This window comes from Malania oleifera, chromosome 9, assembly GCF_029873635.1.
Source record: "Malania oleifera isolate guangnan ecotype guangnan chromosome 9, ASM2987363v1, whole genome shotgun sequence".
Classification (NCBI taxonomy): Eukaryota; Viridiplantae; Streptophyta; class Magnoliopsida; order Santalales; family Ximeniaceae; genus Malania; species Malania oleifera.
Window position 1 is genome coordinate 57,038,078 of NC_080425.1, and position 12,617 is coordinate 57,050,694.

Here is a 12,617-nt window from a genome sequence, read left to right on the forward strand (position 1 = left end):
TATTACACCAGGTTCCCTCAGGAAGGGTCTGTAAAAATTGGGGTGTCGACAGGTTTAGTACTCATGCTGCTTTATCAGTTAAGATCGATTGTCTTACAAAATTTTTGTTGATTTGAGGTTAGATATGAGACAGGATTTGACCATTGGCATCTGCATTGGTTTAGCTGCTTCTTGTCTAATCAATGACAGAAAATTTTGTGTGCACATTTAGGCACACTGATGCTATTTGCATGTGCAATACACGAGATACCTACAAATAAACATGTAGGCTTGTTCTGAAAGGGGATCCTATCCTCCAAAATACTGTCTAAGCAAGTAGCCACTAAAGGAAGCTCTTCGCTTCTTTCAATCTGCAGATTCATTCACAGCACCTGAATGGCTAGTATGGTTTGTGCATCCCTGTTTTGGTATTCTTGCATTCTTTACAAGTATATTTTCCTGCATAATATATATGGCATGTTCAGCCATTTAGTTGTTTTGAGGTTCTTGTATGGAATCAAAAGAAGTTGCTGATAATTCTTATTTGAGTCTTCCTTGCATTTTATGCTTGCTAGTTTGCTAATATCTCTATTTGACTTAGGTGGCTGAATTCAACATCTCTTGCTAAGCAACTGAATTGCTAGTTTAGTGTGAAAATCTAATGGTAGTCTGCAATCTATGGCTCAGTAATTGCATTTTGCATCAACCAAGTTTGCATTCTTAATATTTGTGCTGGAGCTGAACCTATTAGATGTTTTGTTACTCCTGTATTAAGAAGTGCCCACTGCTTATTAAATGAAGGGTGCGTTTGGTATTTCATTGCTGGTTTTTTTTTTGTTTTTTTTTTCAGATGCTAAAACCAAGACTAAAATGTGTTTGGTTGTGTTGTACCTGGACATTCCCAAAGGAGCAGTTTCTCTTGTTTCTTTAAAAAACAAAAACCACTTTTTGTTGTTTTCACTCCGTTGCACAATGGAGGTGAAGCAGAATTCTGTCATTTTCTGCAGTGATGCATGCACGGGGTTCAGTGTTTGATTCCCCAGAGTGCGTTTTGCATCTATCCTTTTTTTTTTTGTCTTGTCTTTTATTTAAGCCCATCTCCAAAGCTTTCAAGTGGCTCCCCTTCACATCTCGCGCAAGGCACCATTCAAGCTGCTCCCCCTCCTCTCTCTGCCCTCTGCTATACTTCCCTCTTCCGCTTTTCTTTCTTCTAGTTGAACAGGTTTTTTTTTTTTCCCAATTTTTTGGTGTTTGTTTTTCACTCTCTCATCTCTTCTGCCTTTCTTCTCTCTTCTAGTTGAACAGATTTTTTTTCTTTTTCCTCAATTTTTGGTGTTTGTTTTTTTCTGGAGCAAATTGTTGCATCGTCTTGTCTGGCGATAATCAGCACTCCTGTCATCTTTTCGGGCAACAATCTTTGGCCATTACCCCCTGGAGTACTACCATTGAAGAGTTTTCTTTAAGGACATGAGTTGTTCAAGATTCTGAATTCTGAAGCTTGTGGACTCAAAACCTTAATTATTCAGATCTTTGCATTACTAGATCTTTTTGCCGCAAGAAGTTTAATTGTATACTATTTGATACCCCATCAATGTATGGGCTGCCTCCAAATTTTTGGCTTTTGGAGTTTGGACAGCTTCAACTAGAGACTTCCGGAAAATTCTTGGCCATGTGCATACCTAAATGAGTCTTGAGCACTATTTGAAAGCTGTGTGAACATAGGAAATTGTGAGCTAAAGCATGGCTAAAATTAATTTAGGATTGGGGTCAATTTTTCATGTTGTGCCTTTTTGGGTTGGGAAATTAATTAAGAGCTTATTTGAGGCATGAACGGATTAGGCTTGACTATGGGAAAAAAAATTGACTTAAAATCACAGTATCAAAGTTGTTTCTCTGTTACGTTGATCTTTTTAAAATCTTTTGAAGTTGTAACTATGTGAAGTTTTTATTTCATTCTTTATTTATATATTTATTTTTTTAGTAATGGTGACATCCATTTTAATGGTTTTTCTGTTATGTAATCAGTTTGTTATAAGGCATTATTTCAAGTAATAGAAAAACTTGAAAATGAAAAACCAAAGAGGTTTCTAATTATCGTTTTTAGTTTCTCGTTCTTACTTTCCCTTTCCAGAATGGCCCCTAAAAGTTTGTGCTTTTGGTTTTCGAACTGTTGGTGCAGCTTCACGAGGGTGTAAGGAAATCTGGCATTATGGGCTTCTGTGATCCCTGTCCAGGAGAGCCTAAACAATTGCATGTGGAGTACACTAACAGGGGAGAGAGATATGAGGTATCCTGGTTCAATCTTTTGTTGTCTTCTGCAAAACCATCGTACCAGAGGATTAATCTTGTCTGGCTGTTGTCTGCAGGTGGTGGTTGATGATTATGAGGAGTTGGTCATACCTCAGGAAGCGCACAGAATCTAAATTCCATCTGCGAAGCTTAAATTATTAGGTCCAGTTGCCTATTGCAATTTTGCATGTTGTACCGTGCCTTTGGCCTACCTAAGAATTTTACCATGCCATTTTTTATTTTTTTTTTGGATCAGTAAAGGGTAAATTATATTGATCAAATGGATATTTACAATATGTAATCTTGTCTTGGAATGTTGTGCCTATTTAGGGCATTGAGAGACTATTCATGTTTTTGGGTGCAAGTGATTGATCCCTTTTGGCCAACTCGTTGCTTCTTTGTAGACTTGGAAAAACACTCGTAATCACTTTTTGCGAGGACAAAAGAGAGGCTATTAATGTCTGGGTTTTCATTTTCCTACGGTCTTCCGGAGTCCATTGTGTAATGTTGACAAAAAGGTATTAGCGTAGTAGCAAGCAGATTTTACCCCAGAAGGATAATGTGCTTGATTAGCTTTTCTGTATTAGCCCCAAAAAGTTGAAGTTTCTGAAATAAATGGCAAAATTCAAAACAAGAACTATTGTGAAATGAATGTTGGATGTTAACATCTCCATAAATGTCTTTAACACACCTGTCCCATCTCCAATCTCCTTCATGTTTGCCATGTGAATTCTTCATGTTTGCCATGTGAATTATTATCAGACAAACCCACTTGCCTTTAAATTATAAAAGAATAATTAAATATATTACGTGCTCCACCCACGACTATAGAAAGGGAATTAACTAATTGAGATAAGAGGAGAAATTAAGAGTGTAGAGTGCAAAATATGAAGTGTAGAATACTGAGCGTAGAACGCAGAAAGAAAAGAACACGTAGAAAATAGAGAAGAAAGTAGGAGAGAAAAGAGAAAGTAAGATATTTTGTAAGGTAAGAAGGTGAGATATTTATACAAAAGGGTATATGTTGTAATTTCTCTTAACATAGTAGATGTTTGATCACATCTGCCCGTATAATAGGTATAAATCGAACTACGTAAATCCGGTCTAACTTATTTATTTTTCTGTTTGTCTTCATTTCTTTCTGCTTATCCTCGTTTATTTATTATTAATTTTTGTATTATTTCATAATATATTATCAGCACAATACTCTACCCAACTGATATATATATATATATACTGCCTTAATGGATAATTTTATTTTTGTTTATTAATATCGCCTCAATGGCTAATTTTATTTCTATACTATCTATATATATATTACCAATATCTAAAAAAGATGGTAAAATAGTCCTCCTGAAGAGACTATATATTTAATCTCCCGAAAAGATAAGTCTCTTGAAGAGACAATATATTTAATCTCTAGAAGAGATAGTAATTGTTTACCTCTTAAAAGAGTATACTTTTAATCTTCCGAAAAAAAAATATTATATTACTATTTTTATATTATTCCAGTTAGTATGTTTCACTTTCTAGATCGCTTTGTTATTATTAATTTATTCAGATGTCAAGCTTAAGAAAAGTTGAGTTTGTTCCCCTTAACATCAAAGGCAACAACTATCTCTCATGGATTCTTGATATAGAAATCCATTTAAATGCAATGAATTTAGGAAATACAATATTAGATGGAAATACCGCATCACTGCAGGATCGTGCTAAAGCCATTATCTTTATCCGACATCATTTAGAAGAAAAATTAAAAACAGAATACATCACTGTTAAAGACCCACTCATCCTATGGAGATTTTTAAAGGATAGATTTTATCATAAAAAAACAGTGATTTTACTAAAAGCTCGATATGAATGGTTGCACCTAAGGTTGTAAGATTTTAAAACTGTCAGTGAATATAACTTACCTGTATATAAAATTAGCTCAAAGTTAAAGTTATGTGGAGAAAATATTACTGATGAAGACATGTTAAAAAAAACTTTTACTACTCATCCCACTAACATGCTCCTACAACAACAACATAGGGAAAGGAAATTTACTAAATTTTCTGAACTTATATCTTGTCTTCTTGTTGCTGAACAAAATAATGAGCTTTTGATGAGAAATCACCAAACCCATCCAACTAGTTCGACCCCAATCCCTGAAGTGAATGTAAACACATCTCGTGGTCAAGGGCGAGGCTGCAGGAATGGTCATGGGTATGGTCGCGGCCGTGGTCAAAATAATTACTGGCATCGACGTGAGGTAACAAACCCCCAGGAGAGGGATGACCCCCAGAAGTGGGCAAATGATTAGAATCAGCGACCTAGACACTATGAAACTAAATGTTACAGATGCGGAAGAAAATGTCATTGGTTGCGTACCTGTTGTACACCCAAACACTTGGTAGATTTATTCCAAGCATCCATAAAAGAAAAGGAAAAGAGTAAAAAATTTGAAAAAAATTTTCCGATAATATTGTTCCAATGGACCTTGATACTGAACAATCCAACTCTGTGTATCTTAATGTTGTAGATTTCCTTGTAAATCCATATGAAAATAATGATGTAATATTTTAGGACATATATATAGTATGTAATACTGTATTTTGATAAATTATTGCTATTTTTATAGTAATGAGTTTTTAAAATATTTGATGTAGTGAAAATTGTCTTAGAGCTTTGAATGAGCCTAAGATGTCTATGGAAGAAGTTTGTTTAGCTGACAGTGCTACAATACATACAATTTTTGGAGATAGAAAATATTTCTATTATTTGAAAATATCATCAACGTATGTTAATACTGTAACGACCTGCTATTTAACTGGGTATTATTTTTTTTTTATACTTTGATATTGTACATGCTTTGATACCATACTGGGGGAAAAAAACTCAATCATAATCCTAAGCAACGAGAAGAATAAATCACATAGACATTATCATCTGAACATATATATATATATATATATATATATATACAATACCACACAATACCAGAGTACTACATGTTTTCCAAAATATGTACATATATTTGTTCCCCAAAAAATACCTTCAACTAGTTAGGGTTATACATAAACACTCCCAAAATATACTCACTCTCTGATAGGGCACTACAAAAGCTCCTCTATCTGCGAGCCTGATCTGCTCACCTACCTGAATCACCTGAAAAATAATTCAACACTGGGATGAACCAACGTTCAGTAAGACGAAATACGATATTACTAGTGTGTGGCAAATGAGCTACTATATCATGAAACCTATTTTCAAATAAACATGTATAACTAAATATATAAACAAAGTATAAGTGATAAAATCCACCACCGCTGTCCCTATCGCTTAACATGACAGTGTTGGAGTTTATTATTCAAAATACTTCTAGTATAAGTAAGTATGTTCCCTGTTTCTGCAAATCTATACATACGTAATAATAACTGAAACTGTTCCCTGTGGATATCTGTGTGTCATGACTTACCCTCTCATGACAGGGTTGTGCGGCCCGTAGGCGAGATTTACCCTGGCTGGCCAACCAGGAATAAATCACTATACTCCATCGGTCGATCTACCCTCCTCAACCCATATTTGGATGGGGAGCCTGTCCTCTTTAGGGCCTAAGTGATCGACCTTACCACGTATTATCTAAATAGGTGGTTGCACTCATAAAGTAACATAATATCTGTAGCAACGGTACCGTGCTCTATAGTTGCATAGTCCAATAGGGTTTGATATCATATAATATATTTACATATATATATATATATATATATATATATCTATCTGATTTACCATGATTCTGAAATACTGAAATAACCATGATGCTGCATAAACTGTAACTGTAGTTTATATGTAATACTGAGAACTGTATTAATCATAACACTGACATCTGCATAATCATAGTACTGAAACTACATGATCATAATACTGATATTCGTATTATCATGGTATTGAGGTTCATGAAATCATGGTACAAAAATATCGTAAAATCAGAATACTGAAATATCATAAAACATATCTCCGTACTATATTCATATTCACAAGCCACACGATACTGTAATACATAATTTTCATCATTTAATAAACTGTATAATATTTTAAAAAAATACCTAGCATAGCATATTTCCCTTACCTAACTACTAGAAAGCCCCTATGGAGTACTAGCCTAACTCCCGCAGGGCCTCCTACACAACACCCTGAAACCAACATATGCCAGAACATAATATCAGTATTTCTCCACCTACATCATTTTCTATAACTATCATAAGGTCAAAAAGGGACTAAAAGGTCTTACCCTGAATGTGGGATGAAATCCAACTTCGTCTCCCTAATGATCTGCTTCGACAAACTTGTAGAGAACTTCACCAAGAGTGTCGTGGAGCTTCGGATCGTCAATCCGGCGACTGGCGGGGCCGGAAACGAAGAGAGAAGGGAGAGAGAGACGTAGGAGAGAGAGAGAGAGAGGAGAGAGAGAGCAGCACGAGAAATGAATAAAAATCCGGTTTTTAGCCATTTATAGGGTCAGATTTGTCGACGATACACGTCACCTCGTCAACGAGTCCTTCATTAAATTCGTCGATGAAGCCCTGTATTCGTCGACGAAATTTAAAGTAGCCGAAAACCACGCTCGGTATTTTCTCGTCGATGAAGTTTACGGCCTCCTTCTGTTTTTGTATCTATTTTCTTCCCTCTTATTATTATTATTAAAATGCTATTATTCTTCGGGTCACTACAAATACAATATCTGAGTTTACAAATTTGATTGAAGGCTCCGGAAGAGCTAATATAAAGTTACCCAATGGTACTTTATTTCAAATCCATGAAACTTTATATTCCAGCAGATCTAGAAGAAATTTGTTAAGCTTTAAAGATTTAAGACTCAATGGATATCATATTGAAACCACAAATGAAGGCAGCAAAGAATTTCTTTACATTACTTCCATTATTTCTAGGAAGAAACAAATTTTAGAAAAGCTGTCAACCTTGTCTTCTGGACTATATTATACAAAGATTAAAGCAATTGAATCATATAATGTCTTGTACCAGATATGCAATGACCCAAAGTTATTTACACTTTGGCATGATCATCTTGGACATCCTAGAGATGTAATGATGCGAAGAATCATTGAGAACTCATGTGGTCATCTACTAAAGAACCAGAAGATTCTTTTGTCTAAAGATTTCATGTGTACTGCCTGCTCTCAAGGGAAATTAATTGTCAAACCATCTATTTCGAAAGTAAATTTTGAGTCACCCAATTTCTTACAAAGAATTCATGGTGATATATATGTGGACCAATACATCCACCATTTGGACCGTTTAGATATTTTATGGTTTAAATTGATGCATCTACTAGATGGTCATATGTTTCTCTGCTTTCTACTCGAAATGTTGCTTTTGCTAGACTTATTTCTTAATTGATTAGATTAGGAGCTCATTTTCCCGATTATCCAATTAAATCGATTCGTATGGATAATGCTAGTGAGTTTACATCCCAAACTTTTGATAACTATTGCATGTCACTTGGAATAGATGTTGAAGATCCTGTTGCTCATACCCATACACAAAATGGTTTAGTCGAATGTTTTATTAAGAGACTTCAACTTATTGCTAGACCTATGATTATGAGAACCAAATTGCCCATATCTATTTGGGGACATGCCATTCTTCAAGTTGCATGTTCAGTTCATATAAGACCAACTACTTACAATAATCTTTCACCCATGCAATTAGTCTCTGGGCAACAACCTGATATTTCTTATTTAAGAATTTTTGGTTGTACAATATATGTTCTTATTGCCTCTCCTCAAAGAACTAAAATGGGTCCTTAACGTAAGCTTGGTATCTATGTTGGTTTTGATTCTCCTTCTATTATTAGACATCTTGAACCTTTAACAGGTGATTTGTTCAAAGCACAGTTTCAAGATTGTCATTTTGATGAAACGGTATTCCATGCATTAGGGGGAGCAAAATTAGTGCTTGAAGCACAACATGAAATCACATGAAATGCCATGAGTTTATCTCATTTAGATTCTCGTACAAATCAATGTGAACTTGAAGTTCAAAAGATTATACATTTGTAAGAGATTGCAAATCAGTTACCTAATTCTTTTGCAGATACTAAGGCAATACTAAAATCTCATATACCTGCTGCAAATATTCCAACACGTATTGATGTCCCTGAAAGACAACAACTGGCTAATAAATTTAAGTCACAAGTTAAATGTGGAAGGCCTGTTGGTGCAAAAGATAAGACTCCCAAAAGGAGAAAATTGAAATCTATAAACGATCTAGAAGAGGTTACAGAGGTAAGTAATCCAATCGACATTCACAAACCCATTTCTCCTGAAAAAGAAATCCCTATTATAGAATCTCCTGAAGAGAAATCTCGTCCTCAAGAGGTACCTCCTGAAGAGGAATCTTCTGAAGAGAAAACTCCTGAAGAGCCATCCCTTGAAAAGGGACAGGTACCTGGAACTAATGATGAGATCTCAATACATTACATAGGAGAAATGTGGGATAAAAATAAAGTTATTGTCAATAACACATTTGCATATGCAGTAGCTACTGACATTACCAGAAGTAATGAGGATCCTGAACCTAAATCTATGGATGAATGTCGATATAGAAGTAATTGGCCAAAATGGAAAGAGGTTATCACATTAGAAATAAACTCTCTTTTAAAAAGAGAAGTTTTTTGACTTGTAGTCCAGACACCAGAAGATGTCCAACCCGTAAAAATACAAATGGCTATTTGTGCACAAGCAAAATAAAAATAATGAAATTACTTGATATAAAGTAAGGCTTGTGACACAAGGTTTCTCGCAGAAACCCAGAATTGATTATGAGGAGACATTCTCTTGTAATGGATGGAATCACTTTTAGATTCCTAATTGGGCTAACAGTCGCTGAATGACTAAGCATGCATCTTATGGACGTAGTAACAACATACCTATATGGATCGTTGGATAGTGAAATTTATATGAAAATCCCTAAAGGATTTGAATTACTTGAGGCAAAACCTTGTAATTTAAATTTAGTCAAACTGCAATGTTCCTTATATGGATTAAAGCAATATGGACGCATGTGGTACAATCGATTAAGTGAGTACCTAGTGAAAGAAGGATTCATAAACAATCCAATTTGTCCATGCGTTTTTATTAAAAGATTAGAATTCAGATTTGCTATAATTTTTTCTTATGTCTATGATTTGAATTTAGTTGGGACTCCTGAAGAGCTCACTAAAGCTGCTAATTATTTAATGGCAGAATTTGATATGAAAAATTTAGGAAAGACAAAATATTGTCTTGGCCTACAGATTGAACATTTAAATAGTGGAATTCTTGTTTATCAATTTAAATATATTGAAAAAGTATTAAGGCAATTCTATATGGATGAAGTTCATCCTCTGGGATCTCCAATGATGGTGCGATCACTTAATGTTACGAAAGATCCATTTCAATCTCGTGATGAGGGGGAGGAATTACTTGGTCTTGAAGTACCATATTTAAGTCCTATCGGTTCTTTGATGTATTTGACAAATTGTACAAGACCTGGCATTGCATTTTCTGTGAATCTACTAGCAAGATATAACTTTGCTCCTACTCGGCGACACTGGAATGTAATTAAATAAATTCTACGTTATTTGAGAGGTACATCTAATTTGGGTCTATTTTACTCCTTTGATTCCAAATCTCAACTAGTAGGATATGCAGATGTTGGATATCTATCTGATCCCCACAATGCTAAATCTCAAATTGGATATGTATTTCTTTATGGAAAAACTGCTATATCTTGGAAATTAGTGAAGTAGACAATTACAACAACATCCTCCAATCATTCTGAAATACTAGCTATTCATGAAGCTAGTAGAGAATGCGTGTGGATCATATCAGTGATTTCTTATATCCAAGAAAATTGTAACCTTCAATCAATCAAGGATATTCCAGCAGTTTTGTATGTAGACAACGCCACATGTATAGCTCAACTGAGAGGAGGATACATAAAGGGTGATAGGACAAAGCATATCTCTCCAAAATTTTTCTATACGCATGAACTCCATAAAAATGATGATATAGATGTACAACAAATCTGATCAAGTGATAATCTAGCAAATTTATTCACCAAGACTTTGCCAACTACAACATTCAAGAGACTGGTTCATCTTATTGGAATGAGACATCTTAAAGATCTTAATTAGATAAGTTAAATATATGGGTGACATCTAAGGGGGAGTGTTGTGAAATGAATGGTGGATGTCACCATCCCCATAAATGTCTTCAACACACCTTTTTTTTTTTTGGTAAAAGAGGGTGGCACCTCCTTTCTTTATTTGAAAACCCCTCACTTATGTCGGAGGAATATCGTGGTTCTAGCAAAACAAGCTACAAACAGATAAAATCGAAATGTAACAAAACGAAACGAATACAAAACAACACATTAGACCCTTAAATTAGGAAGATCGATTTTTTCAAGGCGTATCATGCCTCTAACTGGATGGGGTAAAGAAGCAAACACTAGAAATCTTATAGTGGTGCCTTCCTCTCCCTGACGAGCCAATAAGTCTGCAACCTTATTTCATTCTCTGAATTGGTGAGCAATGGTGAAATTAATCATGGAAAAAGCCTCAAGAAGCCCTTCCCAAAAATCCCACAAATACCATACCATGCATCTTCTAGAACAAACCCAATAGACCACTACCTTAGAATCACATTCAATCTCCACATTCATATAACTCATTTCTTTGCACATTCGCACTCCCTCCATCAGTGCCCTAAGTTCAGCTTTATTATTAGAGCCAAAGCCAAAGAAGGAAGAATAAGCATCAAGGAAAGTTCCACTGCAATCTCTAATCACACCACCCACTCCACATGTCCCTGGGTTTCCACGACAACTACCATCTACGTTCAACTTAACGGACCCAACCCGAGGGTTCCCCCACCTAACAACACAAGGAGTCTGTGCCTTCGAAGTGATAATTGGAATCTCAAGAGTACTTAAAACTTTTATATCCTGAGTGGAAAGGGATTTGCTAGATCTAATATTCTCCGAAATCCTCCTAAGCCATACCTTGATTGCCAACCAAATTCTTTCAGCCGATTCCTTAGCACCTTCCATTCAGATTCTACATCGATGCACCCAAAGTCTCCACGTTATTAAACTCGGCTAGATATCAATAATTACACCCCTTTGAGTCGATTTATTAGCAAAAGTAAACCATTGTTGAACACAACAAATCCAAGAAACTGCATTTGTACAAGGAACCCCCAAGGTTGTAGCGGCAAAATCCCAAACCTACACAGCAATCTCGCTCGAGCAATCAAGTGCATTTTTAGGCATTTGAGCTAAATGCCTTTGAGCAATCAAGTGCATTTACTTAGAATTAGTAAGAGGGAAGCTCCCAAGTGCATTTGAGCAATCAAGTCAATCAGGTGCCTTTGAGCAATCAAGTGCATTTACTTAGAATTAGTAAGAGGGAAGCTCCCAAGTGCATTTTTAGGCCTTCATAAGACTTGACATTTTATTCCATTAGAAATTAGTGTCATTCTTAAGGATAATAAAGAAAAGGTGCACAACTCTCGACCTACGTAGAGATGAATCGATTTAGGATTATGACCCTTTCAATTAGTCTTAGCAACTTGTAGATCAAGGAGGAGTCTTTTCCAACAGAGCCTAAAAATCTTTGTAGGAGTAGCTTCTATTCCCTTTATAGTAATCATAAAGCTCAGGAACTTCTTAGACGATGTCCTAACACACACTTTCAGTGGGTTTTAGCGTATGTTATCTCCATAGATGTGGTGAAGCCTCTTCTAGGTTGGTCATATGCATGTGAGTGTAGATGCCATACTCAATGATAAATGGGGTATTCTCCTAATTTGTTTGTATCCAAAGTACATATTCAAGAATGTAAGAGTTTCATGCCACAAAATCGCATCCGTTAATTGATCTAAAGAGCAACCCTGATTAGGAATTGGACAATATCAAGCTACACCTTATAGAAAGAGAATGACTAGTCCATATTAATTAGGTCAAAGTTGAATGATCCAATCACACTCAAGCTAGTAGATTTATAGAAATCTAATGCGGTGTATTTTCATAATCAATGTTAGACTTTCTTGATATTAGCTTAGAGGAAATTGTCAAGTTTTCCACTGCCCTAGGTTTTTGACCAGTGAAGTAGAAGAATATAGGACATGCCTAGAAAGGATGAAGGCAATTTATGAGGAATTTAATAAACCATCTAGGACTAGATTTATAAGGGAGGTCAATTACCTAAATAGGCTACCAATGTGGTCATAGTGAAGAAGATAGATGGTAAGTGGAGGATTTTCATATACTTTATTGATCTAAACAAAATTTACTCAAAGGATAGC

General features: G+C 35.4%; 2 protein-coding genes across 2 annotated transcripts in view; one reads left to right on the forward strand and one right to left on the reverse strand.

The window, feature by feature from the left end:
• Positions 1-2,654, forward strand: part of LOC131163697 (chaperone protein dnaJ 13) — a 93,203-nt gene extending 90,549 nt beyond the window's left edge. Inside the window, exons 12-13 of the mRNA XM_058120374.1 lie at positions 2,159-2,266; positions 2,346-2,654. Coding sequence (XP_057976357.1) covers positions 2,159-2,266; positions 2,346-2,402 — 165 coding nt within the window. The 3' untranslated portion in view covers positions 2,403-2,654. The remainder of the gene's footprint in view (positions 1-2,158; positions 2,267-2,345) is intronic.
• Positions 2,655-10,821: 8,167 nt separating this feature from the next.
• On the reverse strand, positions 10,822-11,361 carry LOC131163466 (uncharacterized). The gene has a single exon (XM_058120061.1). The coding sequence runs from the start codon at positions 11,359-11,361 to the stop codon at positions 10,822-10,824; it is 540 nt and encodes a 179-aa protein (XP_057976044.1).
• Positions 11,362-12,617: the final 1,256 nt, after the last annotated feature.

Coding starts and splice junctions, on each gene's coding strand:
- LOC131163466 (XM_058120061.1), bottom strand. CDS start 11,361: ATGGAAGGTGCTAAGGAATCGGCTGAAAGAATTTGGTTGGCAATCAAG.